Here is a 27649-nt window from a genome sequence, read left to right as displayed (position 1 = left end):
TGCTTGTGTATCTTGCTGGACTGGGGCCTATTACTATACAAATTACTGCAGCAAGGTGTCAGAATAGCAGCCGTGTTAGTCTGTATTCGCAAAAAGAAAAGGAGTACTTGTGGCACCTTAGAGACTAACCAATTTATTTGAGCATAAGCTTTCGTGAGTGAGCTGTAGCTCACGAAAGCTTATGCTCAAATAAATTGGTTAGTCTCTAAGGTGCCACAAGTACTCCTTTTCTTTTTGTAGCAAGGTGTAAATTTTTAATGGTGAGAGTAATTAACTGTTGGAATGATTTTACCAGGGGTTGTGTTGGATTCTCCATCACAAACAATGTTTAATTGCTGATTGGATGTTTTGCTAAAGAGATGTGCTAGGAATTACCTGGGGGGAAGTTGTGTGGTTTGTGGCATACAGAACGTCAGACTAGATGGTCACAATGGTCCCTTCTGGTCTTGGAATCTGTGAACAGGAGTGCCAGTAATAATCTCAGTGCTATGGCTAGAAATAGTCCTAAAGTGCCAGAGATCGTCAGGGGGGTGAGGAATTGCCTGCTTCAGGTGGTGCCGGTTGAAGGCAATTGGAGAAGGATCAGCTCTACAGGAGGGCTTTGCTATGTAAACAGAGGGGGTTTTAGTCTAGGCAGAAGGTTTACCAGTCACCTTCCAAGCTGTCTTTCTTGTTGAATGGCAGCATGCGTATCTGTCACTCTCTCCCCTTTCATTGGCATCAGGAGAGCCTTGGGTATAATTGCTGGCATCCCTCTGACATAATTGCAGTAGGCCAACTTTTATACATGGCCTCTTGCGGAGCCAGAGAACAATGGAGCTGAGCTACACAACTGAATGGAAAGAATTGGGTTGGTCTGGGTCACAGCAACCTGTAGTGACTTTTAGATACAAAGCACTCTTGGCTTTTTCCTTTAAGCTTGGTTTAGGAACTGGTATAGTGTGGGCATTGTTCTAAGGAACTAATTTCCTTAAAAAAAAAAAAAAACCAAAAAGAAAGTAGCACTGATGAGAGGCACTAGACACACAACCCTGCTGATTGAATCTAGTTATCCGAAGAACAGATATCAGTGTTGGGGAAGCTTGCACCGCTGCTCTTTGTTAACATGCTTCACCTCTCCTTGTTGAAGACCCTCCAGCATGAGGAGGAGGAGGAGGGCTCAAGTCATAACAGCTCATTAAGGCCCTGATCCAGCAAAGCACTTAAGTACCTGAGTGGTGCCCTTGAAATCAATGGAACTGCCCCTGTGCTTAAAGCTAGGCATGTGCTTTGGGAGCCTCAGTCCTTTGAGGGGGACCAGTTATGAAGGCACTCTTCTGTGGTGTGTACTACAGCAGTAGAAGGGCACCTCCAAACTTATTTCTCAGAAACATCCACATAGCTAGCTGAGAATTACAACTCCCAGTTCCTACTAACTGGAGCTGAATATGAACAGGCCACCTCAAGCAATAGTTCTTACCACAAATTTTTTGGTGGCCTCAGCGTTCGGCCACCAAATCTTGCTGGTGGCCACTATGACAATTTTCCCTAAAATAATTAATGTCGGAAAAAACAAATATGTACATACACAAGTCCAAATCATAGTAATTTATTCATGTAGGGTTTTTATTTGCACCACTCAATAATGATGTACAGTTGTCTCTTTTCTTTACCTGACCTAAACAGAATAAAAAAACAGATAAGGTATTTTGCATGTTCTTGTCCTTTTTGTTGTTGTTTTTTTTTTGGTTGTGGCTTTTGGTTTTTTGTAGACTTGCTAGCTAGTAAGTCTGCTCCTGTGAAAAAGTGATATTCGTACATTTGTTAATGTCACTTTTTCAGAGGAGCAGACTTGCTATCTAGCTCTGAGGCAGTGATGAGTAATACTTACAAACATACATATACCACTTTTCACTGCAGATTTACTCAGCCCTGGCGAGCTGAGGGACAAATTAAGCCCTGGATGGGGAGGTGGGTAGGGAGACGCGGGGGCCAAGGCCGATGGGGTAGATGGGGGAAGGGCTGGAGGTAGCAGTGGGGGTCAGGGGTGATGAGGGGGGTGGCGAGCCCAGAGGCCAGGGAAACGGTGCTCTCTACTGAATAGCCAAAACCCAGAGCCCCAAACCGCCTGGTCAGAGCCCATGGCTGGAGCCTGCCACCCACCACCCTAGGCCTGAAGCTGGAAGCCTGAGCCCCACCGCCCCCGGGAAGGTGGGGAACGCACACCAGCTGTCTGGTGCTTGTGGCTCCAAAGGGGGGCAGGGCCCAACCCCGCCTTGCAGCCCCAGGGGAGGAACCACTGCTTTGCCCCACCCTCAGTGACCGCCCAGGAGGCTGTGGCCACATTTGAGAAATGTGGACCTAGAGAATTCGTGCACTGTGTCAAAGCAGCAGTTCCTGAGCTGTCCTGTCCTCCAAGGGCATAGTCCTAAAATCAAACATCTGCGTGCTAGTGTCTTCATGGTGACACTGAACATTCAGTTTCTTTATATGAATTAAATCAGTTCCTTCAAACATTTTCCTCCATCCTCACACATTCCTAAGGAAGAGAGAAAGAAATTGACTTGTGTGGGGGTTGTCCACATATTTCTATGTCCAGGGCCCTGGCTCACCATTTTAATATTCATTTTGTTTGGGTTTCAGGTCAGCCTGAATGATTCTCACAATCAGATGGTCGTTCACTGGGCAGGAGAAAAGAGCAATGTGATTGTGGCCTTGGCTAGAGACAGTCTGGGGTTACTGAGGCCCAAGAAAAGTGATGTAAGTATGGGGATTTTTTATTATTATTACTACAGAGAGAGACTTGGAAGTACTATTTTGTGAGGGGACATGTTTTAATCTATTCTACTGCTTGGTAAGAGTGGGCTTTTCTGTTTATGCTTGAAAGACAAGGGCCTATTCATCTGGACTTCAGGTACCAGACCTATAGACTTTCTTGCCCCATAGATTCCCATTGGGCTAGGGCTGACTCAACCTTGAGCCTGCCCAGGCAGACAAATGGAGTCCTAGTGATCTGCATCACAGTGCTTGTAAAATTTCCTTTACTGTGTGCTGTTAATGGCAGGTAGGGGATAGGAAACTGAGACTTGACAAGTTTCCTGAATGTCTCTTCCCTTGGTGAGAGGGGGAATCTGTCTCTCCTCAACGTATCACAAGGTTCAGCTTCCAAAGCCCATTGTTCCTTCCAAGATGCTATATCTCCATACTAGATTCCAGTTCCTTGCGACCCCCTCCACACGCTGGACGTCATGGCACCTGCTATCCCCAGGGCTTCCCCGAAGGGTGTTCCATGCACTGTAATAGAAAAGCCAAGACATGAATGCAGAAGTATAGGGCCCAGTATGAATATGTTATTTAGCCCTTCCTCTTAGACTGGGCTGTGTTTATCTGGCTATCTTGTAATCTTGGTGTGTTTGTGGTGGCACTCCCTACTTCACTGTATTCACCTGCCTGCTAGAAACTGTTCATTTCCGTTTCTGTGAATTTGTGCTGGAGAGAGGTGGCAGATTGAGAGTCCCAGAAACTGTAGCTCTCGCTCTCTCTTTACACACTGAGCAAAAACAGTGCAGGCCTCTCCAAACTGGCCTGTGCCAACATACTTTAACCCAACTCTGGAGGGCAAAGAAGGGGTTTCATTCTCCCTGCCTCATTAAATCATTGGCCTCTCATCTCTGCCTGCCAAGAAGAGGGAGCAGAGCGCCAATTGTTGTGGCTGTTACTGTAAGGTGGACACCTGCTCAGAATGAACTAATCGGAAGCCCCTGCTGGTGCATTTCACACAGGCCAGCAAACGAGAATCGCAGGGTGATGACTTTTGGTTTATAGCAGCTCAGGCTTGATTCATACGGGGGCAGCAGATACCACTGAAAATAAAAACCACCATTTACTAATTATAGCTTTTGGGCCAGATTCACCCCTGCCCTGCACCTTGTGTAGCCATGGCTACACCTATGGAAAGCAGGTGTAAAACACTACCCCAGTCAAAGGAGTAGCACTTGACATTCATTTTGCACTGGCATAAATGACTGCCTAAGGTACAAGGCAGGGGCGACTGACTGCACTTCTGTGGTACCACTACACAGAATGGCAGATACCCCATTTCCAGTGATAAAGTCAACGATTGTGGCGATAAATGTTGAACGGCCCCCTCTCTAGAGAGGAAAAGTTCTATATCCCATTTCCAGGCACCTAGACAAGACATTCCTCATATCACTACAACAATGCGCAAGTAATTGTAAGCTCTTTGGAGGCAGGGACTGTCTTTTTGTTCTGTGTTTGTACAGCACCTAGCACAACAGGGTGCTGGTCCATGACTGGGGCTGCTAGATGCTGTGGTCATGCAAATAATAAATATTAATGCACGCACTGAAATATTCATGGATGTTGGCTGGAGAGAGAGAGGAAGTAGATAGATAACTACCTGTCTGTTCTGCAGCTGGCTAGAGACCACTGGAACAGTTTGCTTAGGAAACTATGTCAGGTCTGTCTCGGTGGGATAAGATAAGTAATATCTTTTGGTGGACCAACTTCTGTTGGTGAAAGAAAGCTTTCGAGCTGCATGGAGCTCTTCTTGGGGCCCTCATAGCTTGAGTGTCTTTCACCAACAGAATTTGGTCCAATAAAAGATTTCACCTCCCACTCCTTTGTCTCAAATATCATTGGCCCAACAAGACTACAATAATACTACAAACAGTATTGGCTTAGGCTTTTATTGCCTTGGCTTTTGGCACACAGCCGGTGCGGAGCGTACAAATCTCGTCATGTTATAGCCTCCCAGTCTTTCCCTTTGTGCATTACCCTGTGTATATTACCTTTGGTTTCCGACACTGTTGTTGCCAATAGAGAGAGTGGACTCTGTCCCTTCTGTATCGTGTGTTTTTCCCCATAGTTGCATAAAAGTTGAAGAAGCCATTGTTCTCAAGAGCAAGGAAGGGACTGCCATCATGGAAATTAAACCTGTCTCTCCATAACAGCAGGAGCTTTTTCTTTTGCAGGTTTATGTGTCATATGACTATGGGAAGACCTTTAAAAAGATATCAGAGAAATTCAGCTTCGGTGCAGGGAACACCAGCGATGTGGCCATCTCACAGTTCTACCACAGCCCTGCTGACAACAAAAGGGTAAGAAATGAACAAGCAGAAATAAATAAGGCCTTCCCATCACACACAAGTTGTACAGCTTTAGCTATCCCAGTGGACAGGTGCTTTATACTGGTACCTCTATTCCTGTACGTGAAGGGGAATAAGCTACTCATGTATAAAGACACCTTTAGAGCAGTAGAAGTGCATCCACACTAGGAGATGTGCCAGCATAATGATGCGGGTAAAAATTCACACCCCTAACTAAAATAGTTACACCAGTACAAAACCTAAATAGGCTACATAAAACAAAACTTCCCCTCTCTTTTAAGAGGCTCTTAAAAGCCCACTACTGCCATGCCAACTATAGTGAATCTTGTCCATTTGTATAGAATATTCTTTTTATTGTTCTCTTCCCCAGTGTCTGTCTGGCCTTAGTCTGTGAGCTGGAACAATACCTAATTCTTATGTAGCGTTGGTAAACAGTAGATCTCAAAGCGCTTTACAAAGGAGTCAGTATCATTATCCCCATTTTACAGATAGAGAAACTGAGGCCCGGATCATTAAAATGATTTGCCCAAAGGAACCCAGTAGACCAGTGGGAATAGAATCCAGCTCTCAGTCCACCGTGCTGTCGACTAGACAAACCTGTCTGGTTAGGTGTTTTAATGGGGCAATCTTTCCCATGTGTCAGGAAAGCACTCAGCAGATTATATAAACACTACTTCTATTTGCAGAAGCACATACAATGTTCTTTGCTAGCTTTTTTATTATTATTATTAAAGGATTGCTTAGTGTTGCAGGAAGTAGCTCCAAGGTTTACAGCAGAAAGAAAACATGTGTCTCTTGGGAGTTATAAATTGAATTTGATCAAGAAAATTGACTGTTCCTAGGGAAGAAAGAAGTATACCCAGTAATTTTAGTTTCTCTAGTAGGAACCTAGGCAACTTTGTTATGTGCCATTTGTATAATTCTATAGGAGCAAATTGTGCCCAGGGAGTGGGGGCAAACCAACAACAGGTTCCCACCTCCCACCCCTCCTGCAGGGTTTAAAATCTAAGGCAAAAAGGCAGGCAGATGGGGCGAACAAGACAGCCAAGTTCAGTGCTTCCTGGAAGAGGTGGGGTTAATGGTTTCTTGAAGGTGGAGACAGGATAGTGAGGAAGAAGGCTTAGCGGCAAGAATGGTGAAGGAGACCTTAGGGTTCAACAGCTGTCTGAGCAACAACTGTTCTCAGTTTGTGGAAGGTGCTAAATGCAACAGAAACCGAAATTCCTCTGTGCTGGATGAGGGCCAGTCTATGGCATGGGTCCATGACCCCTCTTTGGCATGCAGCCCCACTCCACCACCTACAGAATGGGTCCATGAACCCTCTGTAGCATGTGGCCCCACTCCACAGGGCTTATCTTGCATCCCACTCTTAAGTGGTGCACAAACCCAATAACCTTCAACACTGAGCTGGAAAGCTGAAGGTGAAGTGGGTTAGTAATCAGTCAGCTTGACTTCACCCATCCCTAGTCTTATCTCCTGCCTGCCCCTGCGTCAACACCCTCCACGGGGGAAACGTCATATTTCCTCTGGGAAGTTACTCCATTGTGAGATTCCATTTAATTGTGCCCTAGTGACTGCAAGTCAAGTTTACAAGTTAAAAGATCCCCCCCCAACTTCCATCCCTGAAAACTTACCCTGGGATCAGAGAGTCAGGTTAGAACCTTCCTGGCTTGTATATCCCCCTAAAGCCTCTGAGATTTACATTGGGGACAAGACAGGACCTGTGCCTAGGAACCAAGAAACAGAATGAGAACCTACGTCACCAAGTTCCGCCTTCAGTTACACCTTTGAAATTCCCTTGTCTTCAGTGTAGTTGCACAGGTGTTCTTTGGCCCTGCAATTGAAACTTAGCTACCAGTCCTGATGATAGTGGGGGGGAGGGGAACGGCAAAGTCTCCAGCTAGCTCTGCTAGAGTGGTCTTGATCCTGCTGTGCTTACAGGGATAAAAAGCAGCAAGGCGCTTCTTTTTTCTTCCCTGAGCAGAACGGACGTTAGTGTGTTCCTTGTGCAGTAGCTAGGCCCTGAGACAGTGCTCTTGCCTCTTCCAGGTGCTGTCTTTAGTGTAGGTTGTATCATAGCAAACATCCCAGGTAGCTCAGCTCCAGTTCTGCTAGAATGAGATACAGGATGCAGATACAGGATGCATTCCACTGCAGAAAGGTTTAGATGGTAAGCTCTCCTGCACTGCCTTTGCAGTCCATATTCCACTACTGACGTTGGCTTCCTTGTTCTGTACGGTTATATCATCTTCTGCTTATAATTCCCATTGACTGTTTTTGTTCCTGTTTCCCCTCTCCAGTACATCTTTGTGGATGCCTACACCCAGTACCTCTGGATCACCATGGACTTCTGCAGCAATATCCAGGGCTTCTCTATTCCATTCAGAGCCGCAGATCTGCTGTTACACAGTAGGATCCCTAACCTTGTTTTGGGCTTCGATAGGTCTCATCCCAACAAACAGGTGAGGAACTGCAGTCAGAGATGAGTGCCAAGTAACGCTGCTTCTGTTGCTTTTCTGATTACCTAAACTGCTACATACATGTTGGGAGGTTTGCTGTGAGATGTGCTTGATGGAAGAGGTGCAGTGCGCCTCTTCCCTTTTGCATATGGGGTTGAGAAGCATTTGACTCCAGTCATCTGTCCATCCATCATTTTGATAAGGCAGCTATCCATCTTCCATCCTGACTCTGGTGTTACAGTCAAACTGAGTAAGCAATAATACTTCAAGTGATGGTGTGTGGGTGTGTGCCACATGTGGGATATGCATGCACGCCCTGTGCCCGAGTCTGGAATGTGTGTGTGTTTGTATGCGTATTTATTTTACAAGCAGGGTCTGTTGGTCTGCCCATGTGCTGTAGCTCTCATGCTCCAAATGGAGGGCATAAAAGATGGTGCGGGCTGATGCCTCTCCAGTTTCACATTCACAAAATTCATGGGGGCTGGAAGAGAGACTCAGAAAATATCTGATGGAAGAGGTAATGAAGCCCCTATCAGATCTGGGCCGGGGGACCCCTCGCCCCCTGTAAATCAGTCTCAATAAACAGGCAGCGGCTCTCCGAGCACGAGCTGGGGAATGGAGGCTAAGGCTGTTAAGCCTAAGGAGAAGGTTTCACATGAGTGTAAGGGGCACTCATAGGTGTAAGGACAAGCCATCTTTGTCTAAAGCTGCCCTGAAGAAAAAGGATCCCTCTCCAACCCTATCAAAGTCAGGAGAGCTGGCATGTACAAGCGCCAAGAATTTCGGCCCGAGTAAATCTAGGCAAGAGAAGGAGGTGCACAAGGGTATGCATCCAGCAGTTCCAGTATTGACTCTGGTGGCGAAGACTTGAAACAAACAGCTCCTGGTGCTCCGATCCACTTCTGGAGTTGACGTTTTACTGGTAACAGCCCTGGAGGGAGCTGACTGCTATGGTGACCAGGGAATCTCTGGCTCCAATGGTGCCACCAGTGGACACTCCTCTTACTCTAGGGCAGTCTGAGATCTACATCTACCCAGAACACATCTTTGCTCTTCCCTGTCCTCATTCATCTCTATCAGGATCATCTCTTCCTGACACAGGAAGAGACTCTTTGCTCCCACCTTTGAGGCACGGCCATCGATAACATCGGTTTCACTGGAGGTACGGGATCCAGCTTTCTCTTGGGATGAGTCACAGGCCCTGCAGGAGACTCTGCAGCATCAGACAGAGCTGAACGGGACAGGAGCGCAAGATCAGGGTTCCAGCCTCTGACCAGACATGATTGTCCAAGAGACAGGTGGTCCCCTATGCCATGGGGTCCTCCTCTGCCGATTGATCCATTCTGCTGGCTATATTGGGGACCAGGGGAGCCCTACATTAGTCACCCAGGATTGGTTCACGAGTCCTATTTGCTGTTGCCTGGCCATCCACAACCAGCCCTGTTTGAGTATTTGGAGGAGGAAGGTGAGCCAGATCTGACAGTTTTCTGAGCAACCTCGTAGTCTTCCCCAGTGAGGCAGTAACTCCATCTTCTCCATCTCCACCGGATGACTTCAAGCAATATCAAGAGCTCATGCACAGGCTTATGGCAGAGCAACAGATTTTGCTTGAGGAAGTCCAGGAACCTCAGCAGAGTTTACTAGACATTCTTCAGTCTTGTGGTCCCAGTCAAGCGGCTCTCTACGTCAGTGAGGCCATCATGGACCAGCAGAGACAGCTGGTCACACTTCTGCTTGTTCTGCTTCTGCTCCCAAGAGGGACAAGAGCATATGCCATGGGGGGAGAGGAGGGAAGAGTTTTTGTTCTCTCAACCACCACTGAACTCTTTGGTGGTGCAGGTGGCTGCAGAGCGGTCCAAGCAACAACACCCAAAGATTACTCCCTCTGATAAGAGATGTGACTTGACTTCCGAGGAAGTCAAGTCTGCTCTTCCACCTCCCCCCAGTTCAGTTTACTGAATTATCAGGCCCTCTTGGCCAAATAGGATTTCACCAATTATACCAAGCTTATGAATTTAAGGACAAGCTCCCTGGAGAGGATAGAGTCTACTTCCAGGCCTCAGTGGATGAGGGCAGATTGGCCTCCACAGTTCCCTCCACGCCGCAGTGGATGCAGCAGATACTGTGTCTAGGATGAGGTCTGTGCTGTTATGAGGAGAGAGACTCATGGTTGCAGTCCTCAGTTTTCCCTAAAGGTGCAGAGTACCATCCAGAATGTGCCCTTGGTATAACCAGCCTGTTCCACGAGAAGACAGATGAGTCTTTCCACTCCCTTAAAAACCTCAAGGACAAAGTTTCATTCGCTGGACATTTATACCCCTGCTCTCAAAAGAAAACACCATTGATGGGGTGTAGGGCACCTCCTCAGCCTTGTGTGTTAAGCAGTGTCCTCAGGAACCACCACACAAGAGACGTGTTTATAGATGCAGGAACCCAGCCTCTGCAACATCCGCCGCCACATCAAACTGACCCCCAACGAAGTTTCTTTTGACAGGATTGTCAAGAGCCGCTCCCTTTATTGATGCCTCTTCATTCCCCTCCTCAGATATTCAGAGGTCGCCTTACCCCAATTTGCCAAAAACTGGAGGGCCCTAACTACAGACAGATGGGTATTAGCCACCATGAATTATTTCTATCTGATAGAGGTGCTGGTAAATCCTACGTACAAATCCCCTTCCCAGTTCCTTTTCAGCTAGCTAACACCAGAAGAGTCAGTGAGCTGGTGGCACTCATGGCAGACCCATCACATACTCCCTGCTACAAAGAAAAAGTCTCATTGTGCCCACACCCCAGATTCATCCCTAAAGTAATTTCTGAGTTCCATATGAGTCAGATCATTCACTTACCTGTGTTTTTCTCTAAACGGCATGCCTTGGAAGAGGAGAGACAGCTGCATTCTCTGGACGTCTGAAGGGCTTTGACCTTTTTCTCTACAAAGAACAAAGGAATTAGAAAGGCTCCTAAACTGTTTTTTTCCCCATAGCAGAGCAATTGGGTGGGGGGGGAGGGTGTCAAGCTATATAAGCTCAGATTTTTCAAAATGGATCTTGCAGTGTATTACCCTCAGTTACCAATTAGCTCACATTCCTCCGCCCGGAAGGGATAAGGGCTCATTCCACCGGAGGGTAAGCTGCTTCGACTGCATCTCTGAGAGACGTACCTGTACTGGAGATATGTAGTGCAGCTACGTGAAGCTCTTTGCATACCTTCAGGAGACATTACGCTCTGGTCCAGTCATCAGCTGCTGATGCAGCCGAGGGGCAAGCAGTGCTCCAGTCAGCTGTCACTTCTGTGTCCTCGCACCCAGCCCGTGTGGGACTACTGCTTGTTAATCTCCCACCTGTGGAATACACACTGGACCATCAACGAAGAAATGGCGTTTACTTGCCTGGAACTGGAAGTTCTTCGGGATGTGTTGTCCCTATTTGTATTCCACTACCTGCCCTCCGTCCCCTTTGCTGCAAATGGTTTGGACTGCAGTAGAAATGGGAAAGTGGCCGCACCACCTTTTAAACCCTTGATTGAGTGCATGAGGAGAGCTACAGCACATGTATGGGCCAACGGACACTGCTGGTAAAAATATCCTGGATGAGGAAATTGAGGCACACCGAGAGCTTAAGAGACTCACCCAAGATCACACAATGCATCAGGGACAAAGCCAGGGTGTGAACCCAGGAGTTCTGACTTTCTGGTCCATTCCTCAGGCACATTCTTTAGCAATCTTACTTAATTTAAGACCTGTCAGAGAGAAGGTGAACTAGAGCCCACTTCAGAGAAGACGTGAGCCTTATTTGTACTCTGCCCTGGGAAGAAGCAGGGAGGCTAATAAACACTAGACTGTTGCATGATCTGCAGGCTTTATGGTTGGCAGTGGCCAAGTGTTTGTGTTGGAAAGTCACATACCACTATCACGTGGGTTTGTGTTTTGATATCTCCTTGCCATAATTAGTAGATTATTTCTTCACCCAGGGTAGAGCACACAGAACATCCACTACTGTCCCAGCCCTACTTAGCCAGGATACTCCCTTTCAAATAGATAAATGCATTTTCCCTTGGGCAGCAAGGATAAAAGTGGTGGGTTTTTTGGGGGCGGAGGGGGGGGCAGAATCAACCTTTGGCAGGCTCCCCTGTGCCCCTTCCCCCCAGTCCTACTGATCCACTGACTGCATCATTAGTAACTCATGCCAGATCACTGCCCGTGAAGTCAGCAATGACCTTTGGATCATTTACCATGGGCTGGCGGTTTTGCGTCGCAAAGGTTTGCACTGCAGATGTTTGCAGTTGGCCTTGCGCCGCACATTGCTGCTTTGGCACAAATGGCTTCTTTCTGGGCTGGGGGTGGGTGGGTAAAGCTTTTTAAATACTTGTGCCTACACCTTTTAAAGCTAGATCCCCCTTGCCTAAAACACAAATGAAAGTCTAGTGCTCTTTAGTCCGATCTTTAAGTTACATACTAGGGGGCTGGATTCTGTGCTGCACCATCAGACAGCCAGCACAGAAGGCACAGCGCAGGCATAGGTTGGAGAAAGGTAAGCTTTATGCCACCTGTGTGTGTTGTCCTGATTCTGGGCTGCTGCTGGAATGCGTGAAGCGAGTCCTACAAAAAGGATAGAGCAGCCCCCAAACCCCTCTAACTTAAAGCAGCCTCCTCGGGGTTACCTTGTGCTCACAACCTGCACAGTGCTGAACTCAATACCTACGCCTGCCCTTACTCTCAGCCTGTCTACTCCTTTGCCTGACGTGCTCCTGCCTCTTGGGAATTCACCCCCAGGACTTCGCAATTCATTTGCATACCCCGTACACAGCTGGAAGGATGTATAAGGGTCAGAATTGGCCCCTATGTTTTTGTTAGCTGCTGTCACTAGGCTAGCTGAGAATGCAGAGACAGGGTTGATCTTGTGGTTTGATCAGTTGTCCAAGTCAGAACTTTTGGGTTCTCATCCCTGTTTCGCAACTGACTCGCTGTGAGACTGGTTAGGTCATGTCACTGAACTCTAATTTGCCTATTTGTAAGACAGACAATACTTACCTTCTTTGTAAGGGTCTCCATTCATGTTTGCAAAAGCTTTTGGATATCTGCAGAAGAAAGGTGCCATGGAAGCACAGAGAAATATTTTAGAGGATTAAATAAATGTGCTGTGTCTCTGAAATGGAAAGGACCAAGACTAATGCTCACACATCACTTCTATCAGACATCACCATTCTGCTAGATCAGTGAAAGGGCAATAACCAGTCCTTAGTCACTGTACTGCAGACTGTTACGGCCTTGTACTCTTAATTCTGAGCTAAAGAGCTTAATTCTCCTCTCTGAATGTGCTGAACTATATTGCTAATGGGTGGCAATGTTGCCTTTAGAAGTCATGCTAGATTTATTGGTGATCGCTGCCTTTTGAAATCGAACTCTTACACTGAACATTGGGTCTGCGATCTGGCTGGTTCCTTGCACAAACCAGCAAGAAATGTAATTATTATGATTTAAGTGCCAACAGGGTGGTTGGTATTGTAATAGAAACAGAGCAAGACGGGCTCTGCCCCTGAGGCATCACGCTTGCTATTGCTTTCACATTAGAAGTTATTCCTAATTCTGGTTAGCCTCCTGCAAGGACGTCTCTGCAGGCAGTAATATGGCATCTGTCCAGGCTTTAGGACTGCACATTCACCTGAACCTGGCATCTGGCTCTTGCACATATACAAGCAGGTAATGGTTGCTCCTGGCAGCATTCACTTGTAGAGTAGTAGCGCATGGAGCTGCTTTGAGTGAGAATCCAGGTCCCCACGTCAGCCCTGCTTATGTAGTGTATGATTTGGGGAGCAATACAACAGATTTCCAGAATTTAGCCCTTTAGTTTTTATCCAGGCTGGACAATGATTTAGGCTCTAGTGCAGGGATGGGCAAACTTTTTGGCCTGAGGGCCACATCTGGGTATGGAAATTGTATGATGGGCCATGAATGCTCATGAAATTGGGGTGCAGGGCTCTGGCTGATGGTGTGGGCTCTGGGGTGGGGCCAGAAATGAGGAGTTCAGCGTGCAGGAGGGGGCTCCAGGCTGGGGCATGGGGGGGAATCAGGGCTGAGGGAGGGGGTTGGGGCACAGGAGGGGGTCGGGGATGCAGGCGCCAGGTGGCGCTTACCTCACGCAGCTCCTGGAAGCAGCGACATGTCCCCACTCCGGCTCCTGTCTGGAGGTGCAGCCAGGCGGCTCCGCACGCTGCCCTGTTCACAGATGTTTCCCCTGCAGCTCCCATTAGCTTCCGAACCTTGGCATGCGGAGTGGCCTCAGACCATGCTCCTCGGCTGGAGTGCGGAGAGCAAGGTCTGGGGCTTGCCCTGCTCCCAGCAGGAACTCAAGGGCCAGATTAAACCGGCTGGAGAGCCGGATGTAGCCCACGGGCCGTAGTTTGCCCACCCCTGCTCTAGTGCCTAGAGTATCTCAGTCCCACCTGTGTCTGACATTTTGTATTGCAGCTCTGGCAATCTGACGATTTTGGGCAGACCTGGATAATGATTCAGGAACACGTGAAATCTTTTTCTTGGTATGTACTGGATCTTTGAGTCACTTTGGAACCTTTTCCCCCTTTATGTCCTCCCAGGCCTCCTTGTTTCTCCCCCATCCTTTGCCAAGAACTCAGGCATAGAAGATGCTGGCAAGTACTGAGATACAGAACTCTGTTCACCCCCAAAGTTAACCCTGTAATAAGCGGCAATCAGATCACAGCAGTTTACCATGGGGATATGGGGCAGAAGCATGACAGAAGAAAGCTAACAGTACTCTGAGCTTCTCCAGCTTCTCCATATTATGCATATTACAAGCTAAGGATTATGAAGCTGTGTTGGTATTTGGATAGAGTCTGCAAAGGAAAAACCAGCATATAGCTGGTGTTGGTGGGTCAGTAGGTTGCCCTGTCAGTTGATTTTGACCTGTGAGGCTAAGGGACATGGATTATCTTTTTCTTCCATGTTTGTACAGCACCTAGCACCTGGAATACTGATCTAGCACTGGAGTCCCTAGGCACTGCAGCAAGACATAATACTAAGAGGCACTTTTAAAAACCATTTTTAAAACTTACTATTCATTAAAGAGTAGGGTGTCTTGCCCCCCCCAAAAAATCTAGCTCATGCGGTTATTCCCTGAACTCCTTCTGCAGTTTCAGGTAGAGACTGTTCTCCTTCACTTCCAGTCCTAAATTGTTGTTGTGCACAGTTAAACAGCTGCAGCAAAATATCAGAATCAAGACCTGTTATGTGGGTCTGAGGGGACAGTTTTACTCTAATCATTAACTGCAATGAGAGCCTTTTGAATGAAAGACCTCTTAAGATTTAAACTCTTATTGACATAAATGGCACATGATCAGGCCTTAATAGAGCTAATGAAAGTCCCTGGAGATCAAAACTACTTACATCTATTTCATGCCATCAGTTTGCAGTGAAACTTGCACTAAGGGCCCCATTTCCGATTGGGAGGTGATTTTTTGCTGGTTCCTTGAGTGGTCACTATAAAGAGATTTCAGAGTACTAAACAAAAAATAGCTCATGCTCTCCAGTTATCGATTGCTCTGCCATTGTGATTACTTTTGTTGTCCAGTACAAGAATCCATCAGTTTCTAACTTGCAGGTTTTTTTACATTCTAGTGATAAGTAACTTGCCTTGATAAATCTCTGAAACATGCACATGGGACTGAACCAAAACCATCTCTCTGTACATCTTGAATGTTATTTATTAACTTTAATAAAATACTCCTCTTATAACTTGTATGGCAGTTGGGGAGAAAATGATGGACTTTCAGATGGATTACGAAGAACGAACAAGGAAAAAAATAATAAAACGTTGCAATTTCCTTGGTTTTCAACCAGCTGTTGAGCTGCCTACTTGGTCATTTCAATGTATCTTGAACATCAATGAAAAAATGGGGGGAAAATGTCAGATATTTTTTGCAGTTGTCACCCTTTATTTTGGCCAGCTGTTCTGTGAGTGGTTTGAAAATCCAAATCAGAATTTCGATCCAAATTTTGCAAATAACCTCTCTTTCTGAGGTGAGCCAAAACCCCGGATCTCATTATCCAATTTCAGGGTGTTCAAAATTCGGATCCAAGTTTTGATGTTTGAGCCCATCTCTTGTTAAATGAGTTGCTTATAAATACGTGGTGCTATCTTGAGCGTGGCATGAGCACAAAAAAAAAAAAAATATACCTGCTTTTTTTTTTTTTTTCCTTTTTTAAATACAAGGGGCATTGACCCATATGATAAGCTGAAGACAGTTTACATAGAACGACATGAGCCTACAGGGTCCTCAACTATAATTCGCAGCACAGATTTCTTTCAAACCAGGGAAAATAAAGAAATCATTCTGGAAGAGGTTGAAGACTTCCAGCTCAGGGACAAGTATCTGTTTGCCACAAAGACTGTGGTAAGTAGCATGTAAGAAAAATCACTGTGTAGGCTGATGTAATACATTGATCTGCTGGGTGACCGCGGGCAAGTCACTTCACTGCCTCGGTTTCCCCATCTGAAACACAGGGATAGTGATACTGACCTACTTTGTAAAGGGCTTTGAGATCTATAGATGAAAAGCACTATATAAGGAGCTAGGTATTATGATTTGAATCCCATCTAACACCCTTTGAAGTCAGTGGAAGGGCTCTGATTTCATGGAACTGAATTGGGCTCTGAATATGCAGTATAGTAACAGACAGTGCTTAGCTAGTCAGGCTCCATTAATGAGAGAACAAAAGTAAGGGAACATACTTTAAGCCTTGAGGCAAAGCATTAAAGATTGTGTAAGGTCATGGTCAGTTTGAGAAGGAAAAATTGGCTGGAGTTAGTGAGCTGACTTCATTATCCTTTAGTGACTGGTGCTCAGTCTTGTGCTTTCTAAGAGAAATACAGCTCCTGACACCAGGGGTGAAAATTAAAAAAACCCACAGCATATTAACAAACAGCACCCTGGACATGCCAGTCAGTACTTCTGCTGAGAGCTGACACACATTTGAACGAATAGTCTAGAGAGATGATTAGAGCATTTAGCAGGTCTAAAACTATGCCTGCTGCTGCATCAAAGTACTTTGAGATGTTTTATTGAGCCCACTGTAAAAGCACCACCATGCTGTGTGGATAAATACAGGAGTCCAGTCTCCAGGGCTGTTCATCTGGTGTCTTACCCTAGCACACATGAACAAGAATGGCTAAATGGCTCTGTTGGAAAGACATGGTCTAAAATGAGCAGATAAAGAAAAACACTGACACTTCGTCTAACAATTTGCAGTGCAGGATTAATAGGAGATCCTCTTGGAACAGCAGTATTTTTATATATTTATTTGATTTTAGGGAGTTAGGCAGAACTAGGTCAGGCTGCAAAGGGCTGGAATTCTGGCAGGAAAGAACTAGATGCTTATAAGTAAAGGGAAGGCAGAAATTGACGATAGTGGGGTGGAGCTAGGAAAAGAGGATATATGCCTGCAATAATTTAGTTAGAAGGACACGTGTCAAATAGATTAAGGCCACTAAATTGACCGACTTCAAAATTATTCTAATCTGATATGAAAAGCTTTATTCCCCTCCCCCCCCCCAAATAAACACATGATGTTTTTATCCTAACACTATCGACTTTTTAACAAGCCAGCCCCTAGCCACTTCTCTGTGGTTCCCCCAAAATGTTTAATGCTTCTGTGGTTTCTGCAGCATTAAATCGCCAGCGTACACTGGAGCAGGAGTAATGTTTACCCTTAGCCATGTGAATACTCAACAGGTAAAAACATGCCTGAAGAGAATGGTTTGAAGGACACTTTAAATTGCTAAAAGTTGAGTCCTGCAAAAACTGAAACCCTCAACTTTTTGAATATTGAGCTGGCACTGGGCCTGTTCCGAAGCGGGATCAGGCCCTGAGTCATATGAGAGAGTTAAGATATTCTCTCTTGCTTTATTGTCAGTGGGAGCTGCATGCTTTTTAGTGCTAAATTAACCCAAATAGGAAGCAGACATTGCAAGTTTGTACTCTGTTGTCTTGTTCTGTGAGATACAGGCCTTTGTCCCCCACGTCTTTCTTATATTGCCCCCATTACCTTAGTATCTAAGCTCCTCATAATCTTTAATGCATTTTTCCTCACAGTGACCCTCTGAGGGAGGGTAGTGCTATTATCTCCATTTTACAGCTGGGAAACTAAGGCACGGAGAGTCTAAATGACTTGCCCAAGGACATACCGTGAGTCTGTGGCAGAGCAGGGAATTGAACCTGAACCCGAGACTAGTGCCTCAATCATTGGATCAGTCTTCCTTACTGCTGTCGAAGTGGATGAGATCAGTCCCCAGCGCTGCAGATTTGGGGGAGAGAGGTTTTCAGGACGTCCCTCTGCCCGTTGTTCCCCTTGGCAATACAGTTATAACAATCTGAGCACTTTTGAGTAACAGAGAAGAAAATTTGCTATTTTTAAATATCCAACTTGGGAGCATGAAGTTTAGCAGCATCGCCAACCCTAAATATTCAAAATTCCCAAGTCAGGCCGCAAAAAATCATGAGATTTTTAACTATGTAATAAAACAAATTTTTTTTTTGGTTTGCCTGCTGGATTTTTAGCCTTTAGGATTCACTTGCGTTACATTTTCAAATTTTCCTCTGCAACCATAAGGATTAGTAAAAAAAAGTTGAATCTCACATAATCCCATGACTCCTGGAGCTCGGGCTTTAAGTCAAACAACAACTATTGTGAAAATTGCAATAAAATTGGGTGAGTGGACCATATTAAGTTAGGCACCTAAATCCATATTTAGACATTGTAATGGGGGCTCAGCATTTTGAGTGGGGCCAGCCTCATTTGCCCACTCTGGGGTTAATACACCTCATCACACAGTTGTCAGGATTCTCTGTTGAGTCAGACAATCATGATCAAGGAGCCCAGGACTCCTTGCAGGACTGAGCAAACTATCAGTCTGCAGCCCCTGAGCCTCCTGGCTAAGGCAAATAAAAGCAGTTTGGGGTAGGGGAGGGGAGAATCTGACCTTCTGTGCAGGGCAGAGTGAGCGATCAGTCTAAATCAGGAGTCCCCAGTAGCCATGCCTAGTGGTAAATGCTGGGAGAGGGGAACCCAGGCCCCCCAGGCCACTGGGTTCTGACCCAGGGCCTTATGAAGCCAGTAAACTCCCCATTAAGGGTTCAAGCACCAGCTCCTAACACATTCCCTGGGTCACTTCCTACCATAAAGCCCATCTCAGGCATCTCCTGGGCTGGCAGTGACTCAGCATCTATCAGTCTTTGCAATCGGCCAGTCATGCGCAGCATAATCCAGCTCCATAGTCCCAACAGCCTGAAGAGTCAATGGTTCCTCTCCAGGAGCCTGCAACACATGTCCTTTTTCCTCCTCCACTAGCCCCAACTGAGCTGGGCTGCCTCCTTTTATCTGTCCCCTCCACCTGGAGCATGTGCAGCAGGGGCAAAGGGTGTGGTCTCCTAGGCCCACAGTGATTGGTCAGTCTCTGTTTGCTCAGTGGGGGGTTGATACATTTGGTTACAGGCACCTTCATTGCCCAGGTGCTGAGCACCCTTGACTCCTATTGATTTCAGTGGGAATTGTGGGTATTCAGCAACTCAGAAAATTAGGCCACTTTTTTTGGAGCCTAGGTACAGATTTAGGTGCCTAACTTAGACATCCCATGTATGGAAATTTTGGCCATGATTTTTATAACGTGATACTCATCCCTAAAACAGTAAACATCAACATTAAAGCATTGAGGCTAATCTGCAAAGGGCATACATAAAAACAGACACGTTAATTTCATGCAGTCTGGTTGGAAGAACTATGGGAGGAAAACATCAGCCTTTGACAACCTGGCTAATCAGTTGAGAGGTGGGGTTGTTTCCAACTTCCGAAAGAGTGCTCAGAACAATGAAGAATCTAAAGACTTAATGCTGTTCATTTGAAAGGGGTCTCACTCTCCTTTCTCAAAAGGACAGAAATCCCCAACAGATTCAAGCTAGTTTTCTAGCCATATGGTCAAGCTATGGGATTTCCAAGGCTCCTGTCACCTTAGTTAGCACTGACAGTGTATGGGGCGAATAGATGAATAAATTGCAGAGAGGTTGCTATGTTACCAATAATAATATCTCATGTACTGGCATAAGGGGGCATACAGTTTTCAGGTTTCACAATGACAGGGAACAGTTAAGCCATTTTAATGTTTGTGGTATCCTAGTACCTCAGGATCCCATCCAAACTCGCCATCAAGTAATTGTGTTGTGGTTTTTTGGAGAGTGGGTAAGATAGTTGCTTGCCTTTTGTACTGTTGAGTTTGTTAATTTGTATCTGATCTGTCTTTAACCTGTTCTCTATGGAATTGTGAATTTAGGAATAAAAAAAGATTCCTAGCATTTTTCCTCCTCTTCACAGCATTTATTGGGCAGCCAGCAGCAAACTTCAGTCCAGCTCTGGGTTTCCTTCAACCGCAAGCCAATGCGAGCTGCGCAGTTTGTAACCAGACATCCAGTTAAGGTAAAATGGAGTTGATTTATGGCATCTACTTATTCCTCCCTCAGCCAAAGGCACCTTAGGATCCGAATAGCATTTTTACTGGTAAACTAGTAACTACAGTAGCTAGATGGGTAGCAAAAGTAGCCTTATTCTATACTTAGTTCAAAACAGTTTGGCCTTCTCATGTTTGGAATGGAATGGAAGCAAAGTGTTACCATGATCCTGCTGTTTACACAGGAGTAACTTTACCCATGCGCATGATGCCTATTGATATAAATGGGGCTACAGACAAGAGTAAAATCACTCGTGCGTACGTGTTTGCAGGATCAAGCCTGATAGAGCCGAGATAAATAGTTCTGACCATTTTTTTTAGGCATAGATTTTTAAATTAGTGTCATCTAGAGGGGAGTGGCCTCTGGATTCTAAATACTGACAACATTGCTGTGTCTCAGAAAATCATTGTCGGCGGGGGGGAAGGGAGATCCTTCTCTCCCCTCGTGCAAGGGCCTGCCACAATAATCCGGGCTCCCTGATAGCACCGTTGTGGATACAAATCAGCCCATGGGGGCAGGGAAGAGAGTAGTGTCGTGGCCCACCCACCTTCTACACCACCCTGTGGAGCTGGCTGGCAGCAGATGGGACGAGCTGAGCTCGCAGCACTTTGCAAAAGGACGGTGCGGCGTACACGTGTCCCCCTCGGGGGGAGAGCTGGGGGGAAGGATTGTGCCTCCTGAGTGTGTGCGTATGCTCAGTGTGGGCCAGTGCTTTTGACAGAACAGTCTGGTCTGGAAAGTTTCACGCTCTGCCACGCAGAAGGAGCACAATGGATCAATCAGGGGTTCAAACCCAGAGATGGTCTGGCACCGCTGATTCTGCCACTTCCCAAAGCAGGTGCTCACAGACAAGTGCCCTGCTGTCTTTGTGGTATTTGCTGAGGTGTATGCACAGGGGCATGTTCCCTGCTCGAGGCGCTGGCAGCCTTGTTCAGATCCAAACAGAAATGGGCCAGACAGAGATACGGCTTGGCGAGCCAGTGTGAGCGGGATGAATTTTAAGAATGGTGCCGCTCTAATAATCTTCGTAGGACGACTTTGTGGGCAAACTGTGCTTGGAGGAGGGTTTTGGTGGAGGGGGACAGAGCGAGAGAGAGAGATGACGTGCAAGAAGCAGAGGGGAGAAATTTGTTTGCCAAGTGGAAAAGCTGTTTTTGGTGGAGGGAGGAGGATTTATTTTTAGGCATCTAAGGGGAAACGACAAACAATGGAGGGTGGGAAAACCTCCCAGCGTGTGTCTATGTAAGTGATGGATAGGCTGAGTGAACTAATGTCATTAACACACACCCCCCTTCCTCCGGACTAAGGAATACTACATTGCGGATGCGTCCGAGGACCAGGTGTTCGTGTGTGTCAGCCACAGTAACAACTGCACCAACCTCTACATCTCAGAAGCAGAAGGCCTGAAGTTTTCTCTGTCTTTAGAAAATGTGCTGTACTATAGCCCTGGAGGGGCGGGCAGTGATACCCTGGTCAGGTAAGGAGGGCTGGGCTGGCTTGATGGGACTCCTGGGCTAGGTGGCTTGCGGAACTCAAGATGAGAGAGGATGCAACATAGTGGGTTAGCAGGTAATGAGCATTTAACGTCACAGCTCCCTAAAAGGTAGGCATTATGCCCATTTTACAGAGGAGGTGGAGTTGTTAAGTGGTTCATCCAAGATGACAGAAGAAGTTAGTAGTAGAGCTGGGATTAGATCTCAGGAGTTCTGGGCTCCCGCTCCTATGTTTAGACCAGGTCCTTAGGTGTAACTCCATTGATAGGTGCCGACTTCTACTCGCACCGGTGGGCGCTCGACCCCGCCCCCTGCCCCGACTCCACCCCTGCCCTGCCCCCTGCTGCCCCTGCCCCGCTTCCATTCCAACCCCTTCCCCGAAGTCCCCGCCCCCTCCCTGCACCTATTCCAACTCTTTCCCCAAATCCCCACCCTGGCCCCACCTCCTCCCCTGAGCGCGCCACGTTCCCACTCCTCCCCGCTCCCTCCCAGGGCTTGCTACCTGGCCCGGCCGCAAGCACTGGGAGGGAGGTGGAGGAGCGGGGACTTGGCGCGCTCAGGGGAGGAGGCGGAGGAGGAGGTGAGGTGGGACCGGGGGGGCGGGGAGGGGAGCTTGGCTGCCGGTGGGTACAGAGCACCCATTAATTTTTCCCTGTGGGTGCTCCAGCCCCGGAACAGCCTTGGCGTCAGCGCCTATGACTCCATTGTGTTAATGGCGTAAGATCAGCGTGAGTGAGCGGAGCATTACTCCCTCTCTCAGTCTGAAGAACCTGCACTATGAGGAAGGTACAGAGAGGTTGGGGCTTCTTTTTGCTGGGGGCTTTGAGGTGGCTCAGTAGAAGCATTTGATGAAAGGGCTCAGTATAGTTGACAGAGGTAAATTAGTCACTCTCGCTCAGTAAATTGGCTGTCCATGCTTTGTTTGATCTGGTTATTTCTCTGAGGAGAGAGGTCCCTCATGTTGAACGAACCTGCACGTTCTCCCCCAGAATCCCAGCGCTTCCTGCAGTTAACCAAACGACCCACATGTGCGTGCCGTTGCAGGTATTTTGCCAACGAGCCTTTTGCAGACTTCCACCGTGTCGAGGGTGTGAGAGGAGTGTACATCGCCACCCTGATAAACGGCTCGTTCAGTGAAGAGAACATGAGGTCTGTCATCACCTTTGACAAAGGTGGAACCTGGGAATTCCTGCAGGCTCCAGCGTATACGGGTTATGGAGAAAAAATAGATTGTGAGGTAACAATGAGCAAAACCTGGTGTTTGCAGGAGGGAGGGAGCATTTTTAACCTTGTTTCCCCTGTTGGGTCAGTCATTAACCATTTGCTCCCTTGGAAGGATCAGTGCAAGAATGAGAAGGAAAAGAAAGATGACAAAAATGAAAATGTAATCTGTTTTATGAAATATCCGGTCATCAGTCCCCGTGGTACAGACTGTGGTTGAATGATCATTTTAAAGGGAATTAGATTACAAACAGGAAGGATTACAAAATTAGATTACAAACAGGCTTAAGCACCCTACAGTACTAAAAGTGTCTGAGGATCTTGTGAGACAGGACCTTGGTTTGATGTTGCGGTTAGAATGATGGCACCTCCAGCAGCCCCCGCATCATGCTGGAGCACTGGATCAGTACTGGGGTTAGAGTCTTTCCACTCATGTCCCTAGCCGGTTGGTTACAGGAGGCCGATGTTAGCCCTGATTGTTGATGAAGCTCCTGTGTGTCTATTGTAAAGAAAGGAACTGCCTGTTACAACAGAGTCGGTTGAAAGGATCTGAGGCGGTACCAGTTTGAAGACATTGTGGGTGTACTCCCAGCCCTGTTGAAGTCAGTGACAAAACTTCCATTGACGTCAGCAGGGCCAGGATTCCACCTGTTGTCTCCATATCAAATCACACAGATGCTAAAAATATAGGGCTCGATGTCGCTTAGCATGGGGTAAAAGGGTTTAAGGAGCAACCTGTCTTTGTGAATCCCGCGTATGGATGGATGTACTCTGTCTTTTTGGAGAGCCCAAGCCCTGCTCCCCTGCCGGCTTCACTGCCAAGTCTAGCCCCCCCAGTTCGGGGCCGGGCACAAGAACCTGGGGTGGGGAAGTGGCTTGATGCACTGAACAAGCATGACATATTTAAAAGGCCTCCTCATTGTGAAAGTCTCTTAAACATGAAGCAGATTAAACTGGACAATAGAACACTTTCTGTATGTCTGTTAGTGGCTTTTTGATTACAGTGCTGGGAGTTTTTTTCCCTTGTGTTCTTCGGGATTTTTTTTCTTCCAAATGTAGCTTTTAATTAATGTTTTGAAGGTCACAGTTTTTCTAGGCATTGTAAAGATTACAGTGGAGGCCCCTTTTATTTTTTTTTATTATTCAGAAGAAATAAATGATATGTTTAGTTACATTTTGCAGGGCACTGAAAAAACCCAGAACACATCCCCGTAAAAGGAATTTCATCGTAAGAGTTCACTTTCGGCAGATTTTACATCATATAATCTTACTGGTTTTTGCCTTTTCTATGGTGATGTCTTTGTAGTATCTGAGCACCTCATGTAGACCTGTGAATTTATCTTCACAACACCCCTGTGAGGTAGGGAAGCATTCTTCTTCTTCTTCTAGATGGGGAAATTGAGGCATGGAGGTTTGTGATGTTAGTTCCTGGGGGAGTTCATTGCACAGTCTTGGGCCAGTTCTCTCTTCTGTATAGACAAGCGTTACCCTTATTGAAGAGATTTCCATTTTGCCAGAGGAGTAAAACTTTCCACGGTGGTCTTCATACTGGATCCTTAGTGGGTCTTTTAGATATCCTGGGCCCAGGCCATTGCATGCCTTGAAGGACCAAGACCATGAACTTGATTTGATATTCTGTGGGAGCTCAGTGTAGGAAGTGGATGGCATGTGTGATGTGCTCGTGATAACTTGAGGTGACACGCTGCAGCGGGCTGTACCAACTGGAGTTTCTTAAACACTGAAGGCTTTATGCGCAGATATATCACCTTGCTTTAGTCAAGCTGAAAGGTGACCAAGCTTTCTTCTCTACCTTTTGAGGGTGTTGGAAGGTTGAATTTACAAAGGTTTGGGAAGCATTTTGAGATGCTCACATAGGATCATGGCACATGAAATGCCTTTTACACTAGCAAGTGGCATAGTGTGTTTTTTCTATTCCAGTTTTCAAAGGGCTGCTCTCTTCATCTGGCCCAGCGACTGAGTCAGCTGCTTAACTTCCAGTTGCGTAGGATGCCCATTCTCTCCAAAGAATCTGCTCCAGGGCTGATCATTGCCACAGGTATATTTTTCTCAAGTGCCTGATCCTGTGAGTACTGTCTTCAGTCCCTGTTGACTTGCAGGCCTTCAGCACGTTGCGGGTTGGAGCCATTGCATCTATGAAAAACATTGTGACAAAAAAATCAATTAAAATATGAATTTTGCAATCCTTTGTCCTCAGCACGCCTCATATAATTATTACTGCATATAAATTTCACCACCCTATTGCTGGAGGTAGAAACCCATTACACGCTTTGTAATCTGTGCCTGCCTCTCTCAAAATGAAGGCTTTTAAAAAACATACAGGGACTCATCTCTGACTCACTATTCTATTGCGGAAGGCTCGCTCTGCTGAACATTTCAAACAGAGCCGATTTCATCTGACCGCCTTACCTTGATGTGGTTTTCCTGCTTGCTTTTAAAACCTGTAATCATCTTTTAAAACTTACTTAAAATAACTCATTGATAGTGTGAAAAATCAACTCCTCAAAAACAACTCATTTGATTACAAGTTAAAAAATGGCTCAGAGAGAGCTGAGTTTGTTTTAAGAAACATCAAGAAAAATGACGCTCTCGTTCTCTTAGGCTCAGTTGGCAAGAATATGGCAAGCAAAACGAACGTGTACGTTTCAAGCAGTGCAGGAGCAAGGTGGAGAGAGGTAAGGATGCCATTTGCGTTGAACCTGCATGGCGGTTTGGCCAAGAAGGCACCTCCGTGGGGCAAGCATTGCTATGTTAGTCTGCAACTATTATATACAGTATGTTATGTATTAAAGGTGACTGACACATCCTTAATTCAAGCACAAACCAAGTAGCTTTCGTTGAAATGTGCTGAAAGCCCTAGAAATGGAATTAAAAAGGGCTTTGAGCGTCCAACCGATGTTTCCTGGTCCTACTTACTCTGACAGGTGCTATTATTCTGGTGATGTCATTTCAACCATAGAAGGGCTGGGAACAGTAGAAAGCACCAGATTTCTCTTTCTGTATTGCACGGTTCTGCGAGACGTTTTCCAAGTGTGTTAAAGATGCCCACATGTACCATAGGTATGCAAAGCATCATTTATTAAAATAATTAAAAACCATATAAAAATTGGGAAAACTAAACAATATAGAGTTAAAATCTGGCACACCATACAGCTAGAGCCTTCTGTGGCTGAACTTACCAAGACCAGCATGATGCAGCTGGACCATCAGCCAGAGTGGGTGGTTAGGAAGGTTGGCCTTGTGTTAAAGGCAGTGAACTCAGAAGATCTGCATTCAGTTCCTAGCTCTGCAACAGACTCCTTGCTTGCAAACTTGGTCAAGTCACGTAGTCAAGAGAGATTAAACTTCAGTCCCCATCTGCAAAGAGAGACAGTATAGTTTCCTCTGTTTTTCTTGTCTCTCTAGATAGCAAACTCTTTGGGGCAGTACCTAGCATAGTGGAGACCTGATGTCAGGTGGCACCTCTAGGTGCCAATGTAATGGAAATAATAATAATAATAGCACATACTGGGGCATCACTGAGGATTGCTGAGTTCAGGGGACCCAGGGAAGCGAGAATAATGTTTGCATTCCTCTTGCGCTAGTGCTGTTTTCATCTGGATTTTCAGAGGCGTCAGACATGTTGGATTAAAGCTTTCGATGGACCTATTTATATGTCTTCTATGTTTGAGTGCTTCCCTCTTAAAATGCAGACAAAACTCAGAGAAAAGCCAGTGCTTTCTGCCTGTTTGAATGGCTGAGAAACCCCTTGGCACCTTCCAGTGGAATGAGATGTTGTTCTCAGTTTACGGGTGTTGAATATTCTTTACTGACTGGGTGTTCTGGTCTGTGGCATGGTTTGTGGTCTGTCTGTACATTTTGCTGTTAGTGTAATATGGTGTTTCAACATCTGTAAACTGTTTAATCCTGTGAGTAAAACGGCCTCCTTTTCCTCCCAGTAAATGCTGTGCGGTTTGGTTAACATTTGGGCTGCTGGGGCAGCAGTGGGAACATGCCGCTGTTTTTGTTATTGCTGAGATACAACCTTGTCCAAAGAACCCCTGTCCTTGAAAGCATGTACATATCAGAGATTCAACCTAGGAAAGGCAATGGGGGAGCCGTGTTTCTTCACGTAGGAACTTCTGGGATGACGTGGAAGTGTTTGATCTTTAAAAGCGAGATAGCCACATGCGTGCTTCCTGTTCTGACTTGACCTTGCACGGGGAGGGCTCCATGTAAAAGTACAAGGTAAAAATGTGATGAGCAAGAGGGAGCTTTAGTTCACAAGACCCTGGCTTCTGAGTTTCTTGTTGGGATTGTCTAAATCTTCCTCTTGGTGCAAAGAGGGGAGCAGAAGGGGAATGACTCAGCACTTTCGAGTTTGCAGCTGTGCAGGAGTGACCTCGGTTTCTGCCTCTCGGTTTTGGCAAGCAGCTGTGTGAAAATCATCTGCTCCAGCCTGGAAAGCCTAGCGGTCTGTCGAATGCTGGTATTGTTTCAAAACAGAGCTGAGGGTGGGTCTGACACACGACAGTTCTTCTTCCCATGATGGATGTGTGAACTGGCTGATGGACCATTTAACATGTGGTTTCCAAGCACCCTTTGGTTTCTTAGTATTGAAGAAACCTCACAGACTCAAACATAAAACTGGCTGAAATCCTGGGAAACCAACCAGTCTCCACTCAGCTCACCGGAAGGTTTGCAAACATAACAAACTGCTCTAGATTTCGTTTACACCAGTGCAGCTCCTCTCATTTCGGTGACGTTATTCCTGATTTCCACCAGTTTAAGTGAGAGGAGAATAAGGGTCCAGGGTCCTATTCTGCTCTTGGTTACAGCTGCGCAAGTTCAGAGTAACTCA

General features: G+C 46.3%; 1 protein-coding gene and 1 long non-coding RNA gene across 2 annotated transcripts in view; one reads left to right on the top strand and one right to left on the bottom strand.

Annotated features, from left to right (window-relative positions):
- The window catches only part of SORL1 (sortilin related receptor 1), a 100003-nt gene that overhangs the window by 14195 nt on the left and 58159 nt on the right, over window positions 1–27649 (top strand). Inside the window, 10 exon segments of the mRNA XM_037882205.2 lie at window positions 2623–2739; window positions 4974–5099; window positions 7409–7570; window positions 14034–14101; window positions 15793–15973; window positions 19944–20045; window positions 21385–21554; window positions 22615–22807; window positions 24730–24847; window positions 25411–25484. Coding sequence (XP_037738133.1) covers window positions 2623–2739; window positions 4974–5099; window positions 7409–7570; window positions 14034–14101; window positions 15793–15973; window positions 19944–20045; window positions 21385–21554; window positions 22615–22807; window positions 24730–24847; window positions 25411–25484 — 1311 coding nt within the window.
- Window positions 24824–27649, bottom strand: part of LOC122463527 — a 203773-nt gene continuing 200947 nt past the window's right edge. The window contains exon 3 of the long non-coding RNA XR_006286971.1: window positions 24824–24942. This is a non-coding gene — a long non-coding RNA (uncharacterized LOC122463527). The remainder of the gene's footprint in view (window positions 24943–27649) is intronic.

The sequence above is a fragment of the Chelonia mydas genome, chromosome 22 (genome assembly GCF_015237465.2).
Source record: "Chelonia mydas isolate rCheMyd1 chromosome 22, rCheMyd1.pri.v2, whole genome shotgun sequence".
NCBI lineage: Eukaryota > Metazoa > Chordata > Testudines > Cheloniidae > Chelonia > Chelonia mydas.
Note: the sequence above shows the minus strand (reverse complement) of the source record. Positions and strands in the feature narration are given on the sequence as shown.